Here is a 20672-nt window from a genome sequence, read left to right as displayed (position 1 = left end):
TACCTCACTTTGGTCTAAGGTCTAAAACACACTTCCTTAGTTACATAAAAATATATTTCATTGTTTCCAAACACATCCACGACAAATGCTTTATTATTAAGATAAGCTAGAGATAACTTAATCTTTTGAAGTCAAAATGATTGTAAAGTTTAGACTTGATAAAAGATTATAACACTGCCTTTTAAAGTTAATTTAAACACAAGAATCTCTGACCCTCATCAGATGCAAAGTGATATAATCTAACCAAATCTAATGTAGTGGAGATTAAGAGTCCACATCCTACTTAGCCACATTCCCAATGTGTGACCCTGAGCGAGTCACGCAGCCTGTCTGAACCTCAGCTTCCCAATCTGTAGGTAGGACCTGTAGTTTCAGCTGTAGTTTTTCCAATTTTCAGGCTTTGCTTTCCATAGGCAAAATCTGGACATGGAACTATAATCATAAAGAGCTGAGTGTGATGGGTGTAGTTCCTTAGGCCTCCCTTGGAGCATCCATAATGTCTCGTTACTGGTGGTGTTTACAACTGCTCGCCTTAGCACAAATTCTGCTCATCAAAGCTGGGAAAGCTTTCCACTGTTGTTAGATCAATGTCATCATGATGTCATTATAAGGGATAGAAGGAATGTATAATTTTTCAGTATAAATATCACACCAGGAGTGTTGTTACAGAAAGATTAAATTTGTAGAAAAAATATATGATATATAAAAAATATAAAAAGACTTATAAGACTTGAAATTCTGTTCTTTAGGTTAAAAAACTGCCCTTAATATATTATCCCTGGAAATTCTGAAAGCAAAAATGAGATCTTTTCCTTTTAATAGTATAAATTGAAATTTTACCTTAACTAAATAATGGGAGTAATGATTTTTTTTTCTTTGGTGAGTGATGTAAAATCAATGAATAATTGAAAGGAAGTATTCATTGGGGGCAATATAAGTAAGGATGCCTAAAGCAGGGAGGAAACCTAATGGTGAATGTCAGAAGCAGGAACTTGAGGGCAAAAGATTTAGGAATATAATCCAGAGAGGAACTTGAATGGCAGAGGTTTTTTTTTTTTTTTTTTTAACTGGATGATCATTTTTAACTCAATAAATTGGTCCATTTAAGATTAGAGTTGAGACTACACAGAAAGATTCCAGTAAATCATACCGGTCTTATTTCTCTTACCTTGCTTCTGATATGAATGCACAAAACTACCATGGATGAACAGATACAAGTAATTCAAATATTTTCAAGCATAAAGCTCCTGAGTCATTTCAGGATGGTGGCATCTGCAATAGCCATAGAATTGCAATCTCCAATACCAATTTGTACTCAGAAGCACAAATTTTATGCTTCTACAAGGACATCCAAATCTGACTTTATTAGACATTTTCAGAGGGGTGTGTCATGGCTTGCTTGGAAGGTGGGTCAGTGAGGCCCCATCAAGAGACAGAAACCATACAATCATTTCAATCAAGAAGAATTAATATAAAGCATTATTAACTATTTATATGGAATTATCTTCTAAGAAAGGGAAAAAATGCTGAAGAATACCCTAGTGCTGAGAGAAACTACCCAATCCAGAACCACATTTTGAAGAGGGATCATCTTCCCAAGGCTGGGTTTCAAATGTCTTTGGAGGCATGTGATTACAGCTCATGGATGCTGGAAGAGGCCTTTGGGTTGTCAGGTTGAGATATGTGGGTAGGCAATTATGGATCAAAACTGGTAAACAGAACACCCCCACCGAGGTCTAAGTGTGCTGAAGCTGGCAGTGAGGAACCCATGGGAAGGGAGCGGGAGCTCAGAAGGGAGAGCCATTGGGGGTCCCATGTACCACCAGTCACCATTTCCAGCAGACAAGGTACCCCAGAGCCAGGAAGAGATGTCCGTCCTCCTGTCTGTCTACTTGGCAAAGGAGAAATATTTGCAACATCTACCTTCAGCATCACAAGCAATGCAACGAAGCCGAGAGGCATCATCTGACAACTGGCACAGAAGGCATGAGTCAGTGTGATTGTCAAATACATTTATACATTTCTGTGGCTTTTAATTTTATTTATTTATTTATTTTAACATCGAGTGGGCTCGCATTTGGCCCTATCCAAACTGCTGGCTCACACAGGAACTACTCTCACCTCTCAGGGTAACTCAGGCTGGCTGGGGGGAAGAGAGATGTGATAAAGGAAGCTGCATTCTTCTCTTAGCAGGGTGGTGTCAACTTCTTGCAAATGAAGATGCAAAACAGGCTGAAGAGCACCATTTTCAGTATGCAAACTTCTGAAATAAAAACTTTCTGTTAAACGCTGACATTTATTAAATACAGCTACTGCCTCTTAATGAATTTCTCTATGACCAAATCTGTTCTTTCTCCCATGACTATTAAATCGACTCTCTCTATTTCATTACTGTTCAAAGTGCCATTAAGTGACCTTACTGGCCAAAAACCCCAAACACGACTGGTGAGCTCTTCCCAAGAAGTCCAAAGAAGTGAGGTGCGTGGTGTAATGGTAGATTGGTGCTTAAGCCGCCACTTAGTGAAAGGTAAGTCTGGGACTCAGACTTACCATCTGTGTTAGGGTCTCATGAGCTTTAAATGGACCAGGTCCATTTTCTGAAATGTGCCAAAGGGTGAAACTTAAATTTTCTTTGTAGGAGGCAGGAGCTGTAGTCACAGTGAGTAAGCAAAAATGACAGAGCGACTTCAGGAACGTAAGGGAACCCACGATTACCCTTACTGAGAACATTTTTTATTGGGAAAAAAGAGCAACATGAGTCTGCATTTTAGCTTAATATCTCAGTCTGTGAAATGTAATTTTACTGGGTTTTGTGCCCGCTGATCTCCCAAGAATTTCCTGTTGACCGGCTTTTTTGGCGTATATTTCTGTCCTCCATCTAACTACCGCCAAAGCATTGTGCAAAGAATGGAAATTAATACAGGGTTTTCTTGAGTTGCTTTGAGTTGATGCTGCAGTGAGATTATCTTTCATTTCTGGGAAATCTCATTGCCCCATCCCATCTGGTAAGCTTTTCAAAGGGAGGGATAATTTCAGACATTCTTGGGGTTTGGCCCGCAGTGTCATGGCAAAGCAGTACATGGTAGATGTTCGTTAGAAACTGTCGAAGTGAATTTGGAAAATATTTGCAGATCTTTTCATTCAAGGGCACACTGTTGCTCCTCCTCTTCTGTCCAGGAGAGGGCAGTGGTCCACACTCATCTCCAAATTAAAGCCTCCCCCTCCCTCCCTGGCTCCCACCAGCTGTAAAAGCTCTTTTATTTCCAGCGATATTTACTGCATTGAAAATCCAGTGCTCCAAAGTGTGGTGGCTCACGACGGCCGATCTGCAATAACACGATTTGAACTGCAATGGGATCCTGGACAGGAAAAGGGCTGATTCTTGTTAAATAATGGACAGTGAACTCAACTTGGTAATTTTATGGAAACATTTCGGGGCTTTTTTGCCACTATTTATGAGTGTAGCATGTTTCAGGAGAAGAGAGATATTCGGTCTTGCTACATTGAGGTCAACTGTGATCACAAAGTGCAAGGAGGATCCCTGAGTGGCTCAGCGGTTGAGCACCTCCCTTCCGCCCAGGGTGTGATCCTGGAGTCCCAGGATGGAGTCCCACATGGGGCTCCCTGCATGGAGCCTGCTTCTCCCTCTGCCTGTGTCTCTGCCCCCCTCTCTCTGTCTCTCTTTGCATCTCTCATGAATAAATAAATAAAATCTTTGAAAATAAAGAAATAGGTAATCAAATCATTAGATATTAAATTTCACTTAACTGACTCAACAGGCATCTATCACTTCCAGTTTATTCTAAGAGCAGATAGAAAATACAGTTATACCTTTCTCTAGTCTAAGAGCTAAAAAAGCATCTCCTTAGTTGTACAAAAGTGTTTTTCATACTTTCCAAACCTGTTTGTGGTTAAGATTTCATTATTAAGAGAAGCTAATTAAAGATAAAATTGATCATTTAAATAAATCATTTCCATTAATTATGGAAAATATTTGAAATGTATCCTGAACTTCATCATGGAGCCGAATTGTGTTGGATAGATTCCTTTATGCCACTGGTTGGTGGGTTATGTTGGGTCATAGTGGTTGATTGTAAGGATGTTCTGGGACACAACAGATAGGCCTCATGGCAGAGCAGAAATCAGGAAATCCCCCATCTACCGTGTCATGTAGGCGTCTGTGGCTCCTTGCTTCAGTCCTTGTCATTTTGGTGACTCAACTATTCTCTGCCTCTTTTGCTCTTGCAGTTACCTTCTGACATCTTTCTATTCTTTATTTTCTCCACCCGTGTCAGACTCTCTGCCTCAGGACATTTGCTTACTCTCCTTTACTCCCTTCTCTCTGGGTGTCTTTTGTTTTCTGTGACTCTCTGTGTCTTATAATCAAAGTTCCAGAAAAAGCCCCTAATCTGTGGGGTAGATCACTTGCCCTCTGTGGGTAGAGCTTCCATCCACGCATCTTCCAGCCTGTATCAAACTGTGGGCAGACTGCCCCAGCTCTCAGATGCCCTTCTAGTCCATTACCTATGGCCAGAATGGAAGTAGAATGAGTCACAGAGCCTGGCCATCATAGGGAGCCCCTCCAGGAAGGGGATTTGGGTATGAAAACATCCTGAAATTTCTCAAAATGGAGCAAAGCAATTGGTAAAGACCTTGCTCTTCCTGTCTGGAGATTAGCAACATTTATTTATGAGTCTTCTTTACCTGTGAACCCTCTGCTCATATTTGTCTTACTAATGTTGGAATTTTCCATTGTTCCAGAGGCTAGAATTCTTCTATATGGGAATTGGCAGGCTCCATGTAGCATGTGAAGTATAAGGTTTTGAAATAGAATTGTCCTTGTTATATGTTTTGCAGGTAATAATCAAGTAAGAAAACTTAAAATACTTCCTCTGGGAAGCAATTTAAGCCAAATCACATTATTTGTTGTAAATAAATATTTTATTTCATTTATTTATTTTTAAAGACTTTATTTATTTATTCATGTGAGACACAGAGAGAAAGAGGCAGAGACACAGGCAGAGGGAGAAGCAGGCTCCATGCAGGGAGCCCAATGTGGGACTCAATCCCGGGTCTCCAGGATCACACCCTGGGCTGAAGGCGGCACTAAACTGCTGAGCCACCGGGGCTGCCTGTAAATAAATATTTTAGACCATTAGCCAAGAGTGGGGCAGACATTTCTTAGAACAGTAAACTTAGAGGGCTGCTTCGTCCAAGGGAGATAGCCAGATTTCTTCTGAGAAAAATGATGCTGTGCTGCAACAGACAGTATTAGGTTTTCTTTTGAATTTCTTATAAAGGAACCAATCATAGAAGTTTGTTCTGATCCTCTAATCCCATGGGCTTTTTGCTTTTGTTTCTTTTTCTAAATCTTTTTCAGTCCTTTCTCTTGGCATTCTGTTTTTTTTTTTTTTTTTCTTTAGAGAACATTACCAGAGATGACCTGATTTTTTTATGTGAATAGGAAAACTGCCCAAGTGAAATGAACTTGAACCAGGCCATTCAAGACAGAGACATCAGAGTATCTTAGGTGTCTTCTTCCTCTTAAAAACATAGCAAAACAAAACAGGTTTTGTTCCTTATGCTTCTGTATTTTACTTTCCTTCCTTTAAAATTTTTAAAAAGATTTATTTATTAGTTATTTTAGAGAGAGAGAGAGAGTATGCATGTGGGGGGGCAGAGGGAGAGAGAAAATCTCAAGCAGACTCCCCACTTAGCCTGGAGCCCTCTGTGGGGCTTGGTCTCACGACCCTGATGGGATCATGACCTGAGCCAAAATCAGGATTCAGATGCTTAAGCAGTTGAGCTACCCAGGTGCTCCTCCTTCCTTTTTCTTCTGATTATATTTGGCTTCTTTCATTTTCTTTTTTAAATTTTTATTTTTTTAAGATTGTATTTATTTATTTGTCAGAGGGAGAAAGAGAAAGAGAGAGAGGGCACAAGAAGGTGATGACCGGAGACAGGGAGTGGGAAAGCTGACCAGAGAGCCCAATCCCAGGACCTTGGGATCATGACCTGATGGGAAAGCAGACGTTTAACCAACTGAGCTACCCAGGTGCCCCGGCTTCCTTCATTTTCTAAGCATTGTACATGTTTAAAAGGAATACTTTTCCTAAAAGGCATCATATTTCACAATTCTGGGTGTAAACCTAAGTGTACTGCTCCCAGTACAATGCACAACATTCGAATTGTGTCAACATCCTAGTTCTGTGCACACAATCAGGAGACTTTTTTCTGTCCTTTGAATGTTTTTTAACCAGGGAAAAAATTTAAATATCAATTTTAAAGTTGCCTCTGTTCCCACCCACCCCCACTTCCCTTGTCTTCCCCGCATCCTCGCACCCACACATACACTCTCCTTCTTATACACAACATACTAAAGGGATAGACTGAATGGCATAGGTTAGAGGGAAACCTGGAGCCCTTTTATTACTGGGCAACCTCTGCCCTTTGTTAAAATCTCCCATTGATGGTTGAGGTCTGGTCTTTGCTGATGATCCTCTCAAAAGGTGACTCATCTCATCACGGCTGGGAGCACCTCACTGCCCCTGCTCTGCTGTCAACATGACCAGATGATATGCCCTGATCCAGCCTCCTTGCTTCCAGGATACAGAGAGGAGGCTCTGGGCTCCCCACACAGATACTAATGGAGGGAAACTTCCCCTCAGATCAGATCTGCTCCACCTTGGGCAGCTCAGTGCTGTACTCAAGATAATCTCTAGGCAATCTGGATAATTCAAGGTGAAGATTGGGGAGAGGGTGCAGGGTGGCTACCACTTACTTCACCTACATCAGACAGCCAACAGTCATGACTGTCAATTCAAAGATTCCCCCTTCCCCGCCACCATCCTAAAATACGTTGGTGTCTTGCCATTGTTTGATACTAGAATACTCTGTAAATAGATGTTTGAGAATGTGGCCATTATTGTATGTGCCTCCCACCCCCACCCAGAAGATTGAAGTCAGAAACTGAGGTATTAGAACACAGGGTCCTCAGAGTCTAGGGGGAAACGAGTAACGGGTCTGGACAGAAGTAGAGTGTGAATGTTCACAGGCGACAAGGTGTAACTGGAGACCAGGTCACAGAGCGCTGTTCCCGGTGAGGAGCAGGTGGGGCTGGATCCATGGGAGAGGGCACTGGAGGGGACCTCACCCTCGCCCTCCATGCTGTTCTAGGGTTACACTTCCTTCCATCCCTCCCCCAACAGTGGAAGCTAATCAGATTAAGCCTAAACAAGGTTGGTTTTTTTGGTTTTTGTTTTGTTTTGGTTTTTGTTTTTGCTATTAATCACCATTTTTCAAAGGCTAACTCACACTGTAGTGTTAGGGACCTATTCAATTGCTTTCCTTTTTCCACTTTTTCCAACAGATGATATTAAAATAAGTGGGAGCCCTTGATAAACAGGGGTTGAATTCCATGGAAGTCACAGCACTGCACCACACAGCATTCCAGAGAAGGCTGGCCTCACAGCCAACTGAATGTCAGGCCATTTTCTTACTTAGTAACATTTTTGAGCAGGGAAGAAGGGAGTGGAAAAAATTAAATGAAAAGAAAAACCCTTTATAGTCATAAAATCCTCAGTATTTAAACAAATGAATATTAACAGCAAAAGGAACCCGTCGAATATTTTGAGAAATCTTCCCATTTGGGCCAGAAATATAACAGGTACCTTATTAAAAATCAGAAGCTTGTTTAAAGAAATAGAAACGTTTGGGCCTAACTCCCCTGTCTGAGTAGCCAAGAACTGCCTTACATAAACACCCACTCACTTGGTCTATTCCCCTTTGTACCTCTGGGAGGGGTGAAAGAAGAAAGGCGTAGGAAGTTTTCTTTTGTGGAAGAGCCTGTGTGCAGAGCCACAGAGTCTGTGGATCCTGTGGACGGCCTGGGCCTAACCTAGCAGACCACATCAATTAGCCACGGCCGAGTTCCAACAGGAAAGCAGGGCACCTGGGCGAAGATTACCCCTAAGCCTTTATTACGACGACGCTTGAGTAGTAGTGTTTTTCCTTTAGTTGCAGAGAAGTGTTTCTTAAGGCTCAGCTGTCAGCAAATTCTGCAAGTTATCCCCTCTTACCGATGAATGTCCATCTTCCAGTTCTGTGTATGATCAGGTCTTATAGGAAATCTGGCTTTAAATCTAGGCACCTCATCTCCTTGGCACTGTTACCAAAGGTGCTCCAGGGGAAAGTCTTCAATGTGCCAGATATCTCAGCACATGAAAACCTCGGCTGTCCTAACTTTGCGTTAGAGAGTCTCCTTTTTAGTCCTATTTCTTAACTCTTTTGGATGAGATTCATAAGAGCCTGACTTAGGAAACAAACTGAAGTATGCAGATTGAAAATAGGAGCATTTTGTCCCTGTAACTATTTACAGTGAAATTCCTTCCCAGGAAATGAAAATGGCCACGGGAATACTCTGGGGAACCAAACCCCAAGGGCTGAACAAGGTCTGTCTGGGCCTGATGATTCAGAGACTTATCTGGAAGACAGCCACACTTGGGAGCCTCCTTGCTCAGTGTTCTTTTTTTTTTTTTTTTTTTAAGATTTTGTTTATTTATTCATGAGACACACACACACACACAGAGAGAGAGAGAGAGAGAGAGAGAGAGGCAGAGACACAGGCAGAGGGAGAAGCAGGCTCCACGCAGAAGCCCAACGTGGGACTCGATCCTGGGACTCCAGGATCATGCCCTGGGCCAAAGGCAGGCACTAAACCGCTTAGCCACCCAGGGATCCCCTAGCTCAGTGTTCTTAATTCATGTCAGAAGTAAGATTTTGTTCAGACTTGCCCTGACCTCTCAGTGATGCTCCAGAGTAATGGTTCTCCATTTTTACTGCTTCATAGAATCACCTAGAGCTTTAAACAAACAAACAAAAAAAAATTCCAGATGCCCAGACCCTCCCTACTTTTGACCAATTGAGTGATGGTCTTTGGAAATAAGACCCAGGCATCAGGACTTTCAAAATGCTCCCCAAGTGATTTGCATGGGCTTTCTCTGCTTTAAAGCAAAAGTATGCCAACTGTGTCCCTTGGTGAGTGCTCTAGGGTGATTGCTGTAAATGCAAGGAGGTATGTGAGGGCTGCCACTCCTCCAGGCCCTCACCCCCAATTCTTCCAGAGTTACCTCTCATTCGATCTCTTCTAAGTGTTTCCAATAAAATAAAATGTCGTTGGGAAAAAAGTAGATAGTCTTGATTGAAACAAAGGCCACCCCACCAGCGGTTGGGATGACTAGCTTATCTCATGGGGAAGAGGTAGGAAGAGAAACTGGGTCTTCTAGGACATTCACTCCAAAGAAGATTGAAATTGATCAAACACTGGTTTGTGACTGTATATTTTTATTAACAGCTTATTTCCTATGCAGAGTCAGTAAGACCCACTTATAATTAGCCAGATGTTTAAGGAAGTAAGCTTTTTTTAAGCACTGATTACTATCCCTCATGTTTCCTCCCATTATTCAAATACAAAAAAACCCCCCAAAACCCTGGGAGAAAGAATCTTGTTCTGTTGATACCATCAGCAATCATTGTTTATGCAAACGCAAATCCGTTCATGTTACAATCTAGGAATAAAATGTTCTTACAGTGCAACTAATAACTGTTTTATGAGTTACGTACTCTGTCCAAAGATGTAATACATTTTGAGGTATTCTTTTTTTTTTTTTTTTTAGGATTTTATTTATTCATTTGAGAGAGAGTGTGTGTGCTCTAGCAGGGAGGAGTGGTGGGGAAAGTGAGAAAGAATCTGAAGCCCACTCCGCTTTGAGCACAGATTCCAATGTGGGGCTTGATCCCACAACCACGAAATCATGACCTGACCTAAAACCAAGAGTCAGATGCTCAACCTACTGTGTCGCCCAGGCGCCTCTTGAGGTTTTTTTCTTAAGCAGAATGACTCAGTAATACGCCAACACGAGACAACATTTCTGTGGTGGAAGTTAAAAGATCGGACAAATCCAGGTCCAAATTTAGGCTCTATTCTCTTAGGCTTAACCTTGACCTTTTTAAACTTCGGTGTTATTCATAAAAATAGAAATAATAATACCGTCTCCCCAGGACGCTTGGGAAATTTTTAATATAAATTACACGTAAAGTATCTATCACATGATAAGTTGTCAATAAACATTAATTCAGTCTTCCCTCCTTAGTGGAAGAGCAAAATTTAGAATGTGATCTCAGAGCTCAAGTGTTCTTTCTGCATAACTCAGCTTTAACCAACTGAACATAGAAAATTTTATTTGAGGGGCACCTGGGTGGCTCAGTTGGTTAAGCATCTGCCTTCGCCCTTGGGCTCAGGTCATGACTTCAGAGTCCTGGGATTGAGCCCCCCACTCTGCAGGGAGTCTGCTTCTCCTTCTCCCTCTGCCCCTCTCCCCCTCCTTGTGTGCTCTCTCAAGTAAATAAAATCTTGTAAAAAAAAAAAAAAGAAAAAAGAAAATATTATTTGAAGCTGCCTAAGAGCAGATTTCCTTCCAGACTCAAATAGGACATTTTATATTTGTAATAAATATGTTCCAATCCCAGAAGGGATTAAAATCAATGCTCTTGATCAAAATCTTACTCGAACAGGTATAAGTTTAAAGTTCTGGCACTTGTCTTGCTTGGAGACCCCTTTCTGGGGCTTCCCTCCATGCTCAGGCTCCAGCCTCAGTAGCTCAGCTTGTCCTCCTGTCTCTCTTAAAACCTCACTATGTCCCAGTACACAGTTTGGGCTTCATTAAGGTTTAGATTAGAACTGGAACCAGATCCTTCCTGATGTCAGTGCCTCAGGCGGGGCTGCTAGGCTCCCTGGGGAACGCTGGGCAATGATGGGATTGAGAAAAATATTTGAGAATCAAGACAGCAACCACACAAAGATCTTCATCTTTGCAGCTGCCACATAAGTGTGTGGATCCCCTGTTCCTTGCTGTTTACCTCATAGGTCTGGGGCTACACATGTCAAAAAAATCAAGGATTGACTGTATTCTGGTCACATGGACAGGTGGAGAGAAAGGAGAGGGTAGGAATAGATGAAATGAGAATCCAGACCACAAGATTAACTTCATTTTTAAAAATTATTATTCAATTAATGGAATTCCAATAAAAGTATAGCAGTGGTTTAAAGGTTCTGAATCCCGGGATCCCTGGGTGGCGCAGCGGTTTGGCGCCTGCCTTTGGCCCAGGGCGCGATCCTGGAGACCCGGGATTGAATCCCACGTCGGGCTCCCGGTGCATGGAGCCTGCTTCTCCCTCTGCCTGTGTCTCTGCCTCTCTCTCTCTCTCTCTCTCTGTGACTACCATAAATAAATAAAAAATTAAAAAAAAAAAAAAGGTTCTGAATCCCAAACCATAACATTTCTTGAAAATCATGTAATGTAACAAGGAGAATACGAGGAAATTCACAGGCCCACTTTCTTGAAACAGAAGAAAATGTTTCTCCATAATGAAAGAGTGTAGCTTGGAGCAGGGAAAACCTCTCTGAAGGCATATCTAGTAGCATTATTGGACTTTAAAGATGTGAAAATACAGGGCACCTGGGTGGCTCGGTGGTGAAGCGTCTGCCTTTGGCTCAGGTCATGATCTCAGGGTCCCTGCTCAGCAGGAGGTGAGCTTCTCCCTTCCTCTGCCCCTCCCCCCACCTCATGCTCTTTCACACTCTCTCAACTAAATAAAATTAAAAAAAACAAGATGTGAAAATATAGACAAAAACATCATGTTAGGAAATCAGGGTGACATTGAATTTTTCCTCAGCAACATTCAGTAACAAAAGAAAACAGAGTAACACTTAACATACACCCAAGTTGAAAAAGTGTGAGCCAGCTAAGCGGTCCTTCAAGTAGAGAACAGGCCAACATTTGAATATCTAAGAATTCAGGGAATAATATTCCCTGAGAACCTTTTCTGAGGATGATCCTAGAGAGTACAATCCAGGCAAGCAGGAGCTGATTGGCAACACTTCAGTAGAAAACTGAGGTGAGCATAATTTATTTCATTGCATAACTATTGTGAAAAATTTCAAGCATACACAAATTTAAAGAGAATGTATTATAAATCCCATGTACCATCTATCCAGGTTCAGTAAGTATCAATCTTTTGCCAATCTTGTTTCATCTTTTAGCTACCCTCCTTTTTTGTGCTGAAATATTTTATTTTTTTAAAGATTTTATTTATTTATTTGAGAGACAGAGAGAGAGAGATCACAAGCAGGGTGATGGTGGAGGGGGCAAGGTAGAAGCAGGCTCCCCACTGAGGAAGGAGCCCAACTGAGGACTCGATCCCAGGACCCTGGGATCATGACCTGAGCTGAAGGCAGACGCTTAACTGACCCAGCCACCCAGGTGCCCCTGTGCTGGAATATTTTAAAGAAAATTCTAAAAAAAAAAAAAAAAAAAAAATTCTAAACATAAATGCTAATTTACACAGAAACATTTCAACATGCATCTGTAACTGATAAGGACTTTTTAAAAGCTATAAACCACCATGCTATTATTATACATAACATGGTATATATTTTATATACATGTGTTTAGCTTATAATATTATTATAAATAATTCCCTGAAGTCATCTAATACCCACTTAATACTCATTTGTGAATATTTCCCTAAATATCGCAAAGATATTCTGTTATAGTTGGCTGTTTGAAACAGGTTACAATAAGATTCATATATTGTTTTTGGTAGTTAAGTCTCTTGTCTCTTTTTTTGTCCTTTTTTCATGTCATTGGTCTGTAGAAAACTGGGTCATGTGTCAAAGAGAATGTCCTGTATTGTTGATTTACTTGGTTGCTTCCTCATTAACTTGTTTTCTTTGACCTCTATTTCCTGCGAGGTAGTAATTGGGTCTAAATCCTTGATTAGATTCAGATTTAATTCTTTAGGAAGCAGTACTTGACAGGTGATACTGTGTACTTATTCTTGCACTGTGCAAGAATATCTGGCTGTCCCATTTTTAGAGATACTAAGGAAGATGAGTGGCTTCAAGTGGCACAGTCCTCATCCCACCATGCTTTCCTCTCGTAGTTTAGAATTCATTATTTATTGTGTAGATCCATTATGTCATTAGGGGTAGCGAAATGGTTATTTTCTAATTCTGAAGAGCTCTACAAAGAATAAAATAATAATATGCATAAAGAAATAGTTTTTTCATGCACTTGACTAATCACGACTTAGAAGATATCATGGGAAAAAAAAAACAATTGACTATAGCAGAAAAGAAGAATGCCTACAAATACAGGAAACTTAATAAAACTTGTGTGAGGAAAAATTTAAAATATTTCTAAAGGACAAAAGGTAGCCTTGAAGAAATGGAAAATAAATGGAAAGGCACCCCATGTTCCCAGACAGGTTGATAACAACATAACAAAGGTGTCTAATTAGGTAACTCTCCAGTGGGACCCAAGATTCTGAATCTCTTCTAGCCTCCCCAGCATGGCCTGCTTTGTGCTTTAGAGCATTTCTCAAGGTGTGATCTCCAGACCAACAGCATGAGCATCACCTGAGAACTTGATTACAAATTGCATATTCTCTTGCCTCACCCCAGCCCTACTAAATCAGACACCTTGGTCCCAGCAGTCTCCATGTTAACAAGCCCTCTGGATGATTTTGACATGAGCTGAAAGTTTGAGAACCATGGCTCTAGAGCTTCTGAAATTTCAGTTGTGTAGGAATCACCTAAGATCCTGTCAAACTGAAGATTTGATTCAACAGATCTGGGATGGGGTCTGATTCTGCATTGCTAACAAACTCCCTCATGATGCGGATGGTCTGACCACGACATTTTGAAGAGCAAGACTAGAAGAACAATCTGTTTCTAGTTTCCTCAAGGCCAACCTATCCTGTACCTTCTGCTTCCATTTTGTTCTGAGTATTAATGACAGATCATATGCTATTTCTCTCAGTAGTATGTCTATTTAAAGCAGAATTTAACCCACAGAAGTGTGTTCCTCTCAAAACAAATTTACCCAGAAATAATTGCAAATTAATCTCAGGCTTTGGTGGAGCAATTTTGAAGAGATGCCTAGTTAGCATCTTTTAAATCATGCCACCAAGGATACTGCTGAATGGAATCTAGAGGAACAAATTAAGGAAAAGCTTACCCATAAAGAGAATTTTATATAAATCTATGTGTAAATCCAATTCACCTCTAATTTCTCTCCCTTAATAAATTCTGATTATCATATTTAAGGTTTAGGCTATCTATGGCTTCATAGGGACCCAAAATTTGGTGGCTTAAAACAACAAACATTTATTTAAGCTCATGATTTTCTGGGTCAGGGATTTAGGGAAGACACAGTAGAGAGTGCCCTGCAATGTCCACAGCCTCAGAAGGGGTGCTAAAAATCTGCATGGTGGGAAAGGCTTTACGAGGACCATAGCCCTGAAGTCTTTGTTCTGGCTTTTGGTTGGGTTCCCTGGTTCTTTTCCATGTCACGTCTACTGAGGCTGTTGAAATGGCTTCTTCACTCGTGCGTCTGGCACCTAAGCTAGCATGACTGGAACAGCTGGGGCTGACCAGCTCCTCTCTCTTTCTCTTTCTTTCTCCCTCCACTTGGCTAGCTTGGCCTTCTTCAGAACTTGGACCTTCAGGTAAGTGGTCTTCTTGTGGTGACTGGCTTCTGCCAGGGTGAGCATTACCAGAGACAAGGCAGAAAGTTCCACAAATCTGGCTTTATTTCTGCTACGTGCTTTGGGTTCACTAAGGCCGGATTCAAGGGGAGAAGGGTAAGACTCCATCTCTCAATTGGAGCCATTGAGCTGTACTACCATGGCTGGGTTTTATTAAAGTGAAACCCAGATGCACCAAAGATGCAATGAAGTTGCTTTGGTTAGAATCAATGTAAATGAAAACTAGCTTTAATACCTTCTCTGAAAGGCTCAAGAGAGCCGGTGGTTAACATCTCTTCCTCACTCTGCCTTCAGTGATCTCACCTTGGTAACTTAAATATGTGTCATAGAAATTGGCAAACATTTCAAATCAGAATCTTTTTAAGAGCCAGTTGTTACATATTAATCACACACCATGTTTAAAATCCAAATAATATATCACATATGTTGCAAATATACTGAACTTTACATCCTCCACCCTCCACTCTGTGTGTATGTATGTATATATATATTTAAAAGAACATGGGTATATTACATAGTAGATGCACATTTTGCGTTTGGTTTTGATAAACATAAAACTGCAAAAGCAGTTTTGACAGTTTCCTCAGACCTCTAGTCAGGAACCCTTTCAGCACAATGGCTACTATACCAAGGACCCATGAAATTTTTGGGGCTCACGAAGGTGTTTTTAATTTCTTTTAAAATCAGAAGAAAATGAATGAACTTTTGGGTTGCAAAAAATGCTTTAATACATAATATCAGTGTATTCGTCTTTATATTAATACAGTCATAAATGTGTGTGTATGTGTCTTTTTTAATGTAGAAAGGGGTTCATGCAGGCAGCAGTGCCTCTGGCCCCCAAAAGTCAGAAGACAGCCCTGACTATAGGGACATATTTTCAGCGCACAGTGGAAACATGTGAAAAAGCTCTAAATTTTAGGCATCATATCCTTTGACTGTGTTATTCGTGAGAACTGCTGTCTTCAGCTTCCAAGGAAATGAATTCCAAATGGTAGGATTTCATACGTCCTTGAAAGGTAGTAGAATAGACTTGCAGGACAAGGATTTCCTCCGACGAAACCACAGATCCCACTGTCTCCAGCAGTCTGGCAAGAGTTTCTTGCTTACTCACAAGTCACCACTTCTGTCCCCAGATGCCATGACCAATGTTCACAAAGAGCGGCCAAACTTCTTGTATGAGTCTTGCTTTCAAACCATAAAAATCTTAGAACTTGAAGCCACTGAACCCCAACCCCAACCCTTGACTAGTCCCTAGGCATCAGTTTGAGTATATCTTGACACTGCCTGCCCTTGGGAGCTGCAAAGCTGCTTCCCTTTGGGCTCTTGTCTTCAAGGAAACACTAAATGTGAGAAAACACAGAGATACACCGGGTTGCTATGGATGCAGCCCAAAATGTCAGAATGAGTGTATCCCGATCCCTGTGGTTCTGCAGTAGTGGATGGACTACACACTGTGGGCAGTACCCACAAGCACCATTGTGGTCTCATCGTCCTCAGGGCTAAGTTCCAGGCCATCTTCCACCACCCTATGCAGGGTACTGTAATGTTGCCGGCTCTGGTGGAAAGAATGCAGCTCTGAAGCAGCCTCCCAGGCCGCAAAGGAGGGCATAGGGAAGACATCTGGCCTCTTGTTTTCAAAAAAGCATTTCAGGTTTCTCTCGCTCAGCTTGTTGGCGTACTCCAGGAATGTATTTTCCAACTGCTCCTTCTCCTTTTGTGCATATGTCTTCCAAAAACTCAGCTGAAGGTAGCTAACTTTAGATCGGCAGCGAGCGTAACAAGTGGCGAGCAGAGAGAAGAAAGATGCTGAACAAATCAGGCACCATCCTAGAATCTTAGAAAGAAAGAAATATTGAGGACGCGGAAAAGTAAAGCCACTTCCCAGGCAGCGGAGGTGGTGTTACCGGTAAGTAAGTGCCTGGCTAAGTTAACACCACAGTCATGGCCACGCCTCATGTGAAATCCTTCATGTTAATTTTTTAACAATACTTTTTTTCAACAGTGAAAGTAAAGTTCAGGTTTGCTTAATCCCTATTATCCATCCTACCCCCATTGCTGGTATGCAACTAAATAACCAGAAGGCAGACAAATGGAAAAGGGCAAAAATAGAAATTATCCAAGAATCAGCTAAACCAAGCCCTCAAGTAGTATTCGCTTTTAAAGGAAAGAATTCCGTGCATGAGTGAATGTGGTCATGGGAGCAAATGAACAGTTTCTCAGCCAGGAATTTTAAGGCATTGATAAGTGCATATTCATGGCCAGTGACTGACTTCCATGTTACGTTGTTTGCAGAGAACAACAGACCCTCTCTGAGAGAGATCCCACTACTCATCATACATGATAAAGTGAGACAGACATAATACAATGGAGAAACTGAAGCTAAAAGAATGAAAAGGCTGTATAAAAGCCAAAACAAAACAAACAAAAACAAAAAACAAAAAAAAACCCCAAAACCCCCCAAACAACCAGAGTCATTCTAAACCTTCAGGATTATTGGTTCTGAATTTTGGCAATTGGAAAAAAGGAAAAACAACAACCAAATTCCTTTTTGAGGACAGACTGGTTCAGCTGGCATTTTCTTTTTTCCTCCAAATTTTAAAAGCAAATAAAATAGTTCAACTTACCTCCTAAACTCTCTTGTTCTTAATTATATTTGTCACAATTGGAATTAATCTCCTATTTGGACAACTAACAGAGCCTTTTCACAGTTTCTCTTGACATTTTCGTTAAATGACCCTTAGTATTTCTCAGCAAATGGGCCTATTTGAAAATAGAAGCAATAATCCACAAATGAACCCATTCTGACCCTAACAGGACTACAAATACACTCCAGTGCTTTAAATCAGGAGTTCCCACACTCTGCTCAGACTGTGGAGTCATTGTGAAGGTCCCAGACTCCACAGGAATGCCAACTCTGGACTGGCGCTAGGTGGGTTTAAATCTCAACCTTCCCCTTCCTCTGGGTGTTCTCATTTCTTATGGGTGCCTCATCTCCTCAGTCATAAAATGGGAGTTACCCACCACAGAGAGGAAATTGGGGAATTAAAATAAGTCCCTGTAGACATACATATGCATTCAGGAAGTGTTAGCTATTATCACAGGCTGCTATTTTTCAAACGTATAGATGTTTGTGTAAAAGCATTACTGAACTCAGGGTGTCTTCCTGTCATGATTTACCAATGAGGCACAGCTCCTATCGTATGAAAGTCCTCATATTTACCTCGAATCACTTGTGGTTGGCTATTTCAGATCTTCCTCTTCCTCTTCTACCCTCCTCTTTCCATAGAGCCAGGCCTCCTGTAGGCCATTGGGCCGTCTCGTCTCAGTATCTGAGCCAGTTCTGAGTTACACTATTTGATCAACTACAGATTCCTCCTCCCACATTGCTTGGCCTTAGCGTCACCTCGCTCTCACCCAAGTGCTGAGCACTGAGCCCTCATGTTCTTCCTCAAATCCTAGTACTCGGAATCTATCAGACATGGTGGATGCTCCCACTGCAGCCCTCAATACGTTCCATTCCACATGAGCCTCCTCTCGCAAACCCTGGTGGTTTTCTCATTAATTTAGAACACTTACTTTGTGTCAGCAGCTTTATGCTCAGGTATGTCCATTATCTCTACGTCTTCCAGCCACCCTCCAAAGTAGGTGTTCTGACTCCCAACTATGAGGACACAGGGGCTCAGAGGGGTCAAACCATTAGCTCTGGGTCATAGAACTGGTAAGTGGTGGAATCAGGATTCAAACCTAAGGCTAGCCAACTCTAAGACCAAACTCTTGCCACTAGTCCACTCAACTTCCTTAAGAATAGAGAGGCACCCAGCTGGATTTCTTGTTTCTTTGCTCCACCCCTGGATGGGGCACTTTTTCCACTCCCACCCACATACCCAACTATTGATCGTTCCTCCTGCCTGGCTGAACCACTTGTGGTCAGCACCTGCCATTGATACAGCTCCCCTTGTCCACATCCTGCTTGCATCCTCTGCTGAAAATCAGCCCCAGGTCCTTCCTATTCTGCTGTAAACAGGTAGTGTGCCCAGACTAAGCTATGACAGGATACGCATGACTTCCTTATGCCTGTGTTTAGAGAAGAAAAGCTCACACAGTGATAAGTGTTTGGATCTGGCACTAACTGAATAGAGTCTGGTGCCTGAGGACATAAATCATAAATCACTCATTGTATCATAACATTTGTAATTAATACCTTCCTTCAACAAAAGAAGGAAGACATTTGGGATCCTGGCAGGTTTTTATCTAAGATGTGCCTTATGCATTAATGAAAAGATTTTGTTTGGCGGGGGGCGGGTGGTGGTGGTGCATATTTAAGCTTCTCGGTTTGTGCAAAAAGTCTGGTGCGACTGTACTGCCAGTCAGCTTTGGAAAGTATGATTTTAAAACCAGACTGCCTCGATGAGTTTGTTGAAAAGGCAAGTCCTTGCTGAAAAAGTAAAATTATACCATTTGCGGTGTGTTCATTCTGAAATGAATGGCATTCCTGACAAATTGTGGCTCTGTTTATCTACCCTTATTAGTTGTTTTGGTTTGGGGAATGTGATCCTACTGCTCACAGGTAGGAATTGGGCCTTTTCCCGAGGCCAGGGCAGGGCTTCACATCTGGATTTGTGCTCATGCACCTGGAAGGGCGAGCAGCTACTTCCCTGTGTCCATTAGGTAAAGCTACAGTTTCCTTCTGTTAAATCAGTGTCCCAAACCCTGAGCTTCTATTTTTTTGTTTTGTTTTGTTTTGTGGTTAAACCCTGAGCTTCTAAACTGCTGTAAGAGCTTCTGTAGCTGGAGAGCGCAAAGAGCAAAGGACGTAACCTCCCTGGAGAACATGGTCCCTTTCCACGAATGGCTGTGTCCAGACTGCCAACGCCCCGTTTACGCGGGAAATCTTTCTCAATTTTGACAATATTCATACACAGAACGAACAGTCGCCAGGAGTCGTTTGAGGAAAACTCTGCGCTGATTATATCACATGCAGCTTTGAAAAATATTAGATCACTTGGTTCGGCTGGATTTTAATAAGCGAGTGCCACATGCACAGGTTCTCAGAAACCAGTTTGAAAATAAATAATTGATAGAAGGCAGCAATTTCTAATCACAGCTCTGCCATTAACTCTCAATTATGAGTTAGTGTCGTGCATTATTCACAAAGTCAACCCCAAGAGGTGGTTCTCAAAGCACTTAAGTATTTACATCTGCTCCCCCCAGGGGACAGTTTCTTTTCGGAAGTGGAAAAGACACAATCCAATCAGCAATTTCACGGAGCCACCAACCTCCAAAATAGCTTTTCCGGAGATGGTGTGCAGGCTGCGTCATGTCCCAGTTTTCATTTAGTGTCACAACGTGCCCGCAGGATTGCGGCTCGGCTGTGCCTGGAAGGAGGACGGAGCGAGAGTCCTTGGAGCTCCTGCGGGGGGGAAAGAGCAGCCTGTCCTTTCTTACCTGGGACTGGGCTTGCAGGGACAGCTTCAGTTCTTCGCTGTCCGCGGCTGTCAGGCTGGTTTTGCCACAAGAGACTTTGTGCAGCTCATCCCAGCACTCCCGGGGCTTGTCCTTGCAGATCAGGCCCAGGAGTTTCGAGCTTTTGGTCCCGCTCATGGCACATTCATAAAAAGTCCCATTGAGCAGAGCCACGGAGAGCCACATCATCGGAGCCACCAGGGAACTCAGCGTGATCTGGCCCAGGACATGGAAGAAGCGGCAACTGTGGCCTTTGGGGAAGATTTTCCTGGGGTTCACACAGCAGCCTGTGAAGAGCCTCCACGACCTGCTGTTCAGGAAAAATCCCAGGATCAGCAACACCCAGGCAGGGGCGACCAGGAACACCAGCCCATAGGCCACGTTCTCCTTGCTGCAGGGACACTTAAAGGCCACAAGGGAAAAGAGCCGCTCACTGCCCACGGTCAGCAGAGCCATAAAGCTGTAGCCGATAACAGTCTTCTGGTTGAGGAAGAATTTTAAAATCCCCTGAAAAGCATCCATGCTGAAGGGCCCGGCAAGGGGAACCCGCTCGGCCTTACTTATGGGCAGAGCAGCCGGGGCAGTGGCCGAGGGTGGAGCTC

At 42.3% G+C, this 20672-nt stretch overlaps 3 protein-coding genes across 9 annotated transcripts in view; 1 reads left to right on the top strand and 2 right to left on the bottom strand.

The window, feature by feature from the left end:
* Positions 1-20672, top strand: part of TRAPPC3L (trafficking protein particle complex subunit 3L) — a 64378-nt gene that overhangs the window by 36867 nt on the left and 6839 nt on the right. Inside the window, exon 6 of one of the 5 annotated variants that reach the window (XM_049114778.1) lies at positions 14539-15796. The exons of the other annotated variants lie outside the window; for them this stretch is intronic. Coding sequence (XP_048970735.1) covers positions 14539-14769 — 231 coding nt within the window. The 3' untranslated portion in view covers positions 14770-15796. Of the gene's footprint in view, positions 1-14538; positions 15797-20672 lie in introns of those variants that run through there. 5 annotated transcript variants of the gene reach the window in all.
* CALHM4 (calcium homeostasis modulator family member 4) overlaps positions 1-20672 on the bottom strand; it is a 54969-nt gene that overhangs the window by 28628 nt on the left and 5669 nt on the right. For both annotated transcript variants that reach the window (XM_025422807.3, XM_025422806.3), the window contains exon 2: positions 2122-2263. The gene's annotated coding sequence lies outside the window, so the exon portion shown is untranslated. The remainder of the gene's footprint in view (positions 1-2121; positions 2264-20672) is intronic.
* CALHM5 (calcium homeostasis modulator family member 5) lies at positions 15311-20592 on the bottom strand. Of its 2 annotated transcripts, none has more exons than XM_049114744.1 (2): positions 19884-20592; positions 15311-16441 (listed from the first exon to the last, which is right to left on the bottom strand). In XM_049114744.1, exons 1-2 carry the CDS (start codon positions 20590-20592, stop codon positions 16365-16367), a joined length of 786 nt encoding a protein of 261 aa, XP_048970701.1. In that variant the 3' UTR covers positions 15311-16364. The 2 variants fall into 2 exon arrangements, with proteins under 2 accessions (XP_048970701.1, XP_025278595.3); XM_025422810.3 differs by having other exon boundaries at positions 20053-20592.

The sequence above is a fragment of the Canis lupus genome, chromosome 1, assembly GCF_003254725.2.
Source record: "Canis lupus dingo isolate Sandy chromosome 1, ASM325472v2, whole genome shotgun sequence".
Taxonomy (NCBI): Eukaryota; Metazoa; Chordata; class Mammalia; order Carnivora; family Canidae; genus Canis; species Canis lupus.
The sequence above is the reverse complement of the archived record's forward strand: the minus strand, read 5'-3'. Positions and strand labels throughout refer to the sequence as shown.

Coding starts and splice junctions, on each gene's coding strand:
- CALHM5 (XM_025422810.3), bottom strand. CDS start 20,592: ATGGATGCTTTTCAGGGGATTTTAAAATTCTTCCTCAACCAGAAGACT. Junction 16,442..20,052: donor CCCTGCAAGCCCAGTCCCAG/GTAAGAAAGGAC, acceptor TTTCTTTCTAAG/ATTCTAGGATGGTGCCTGAT.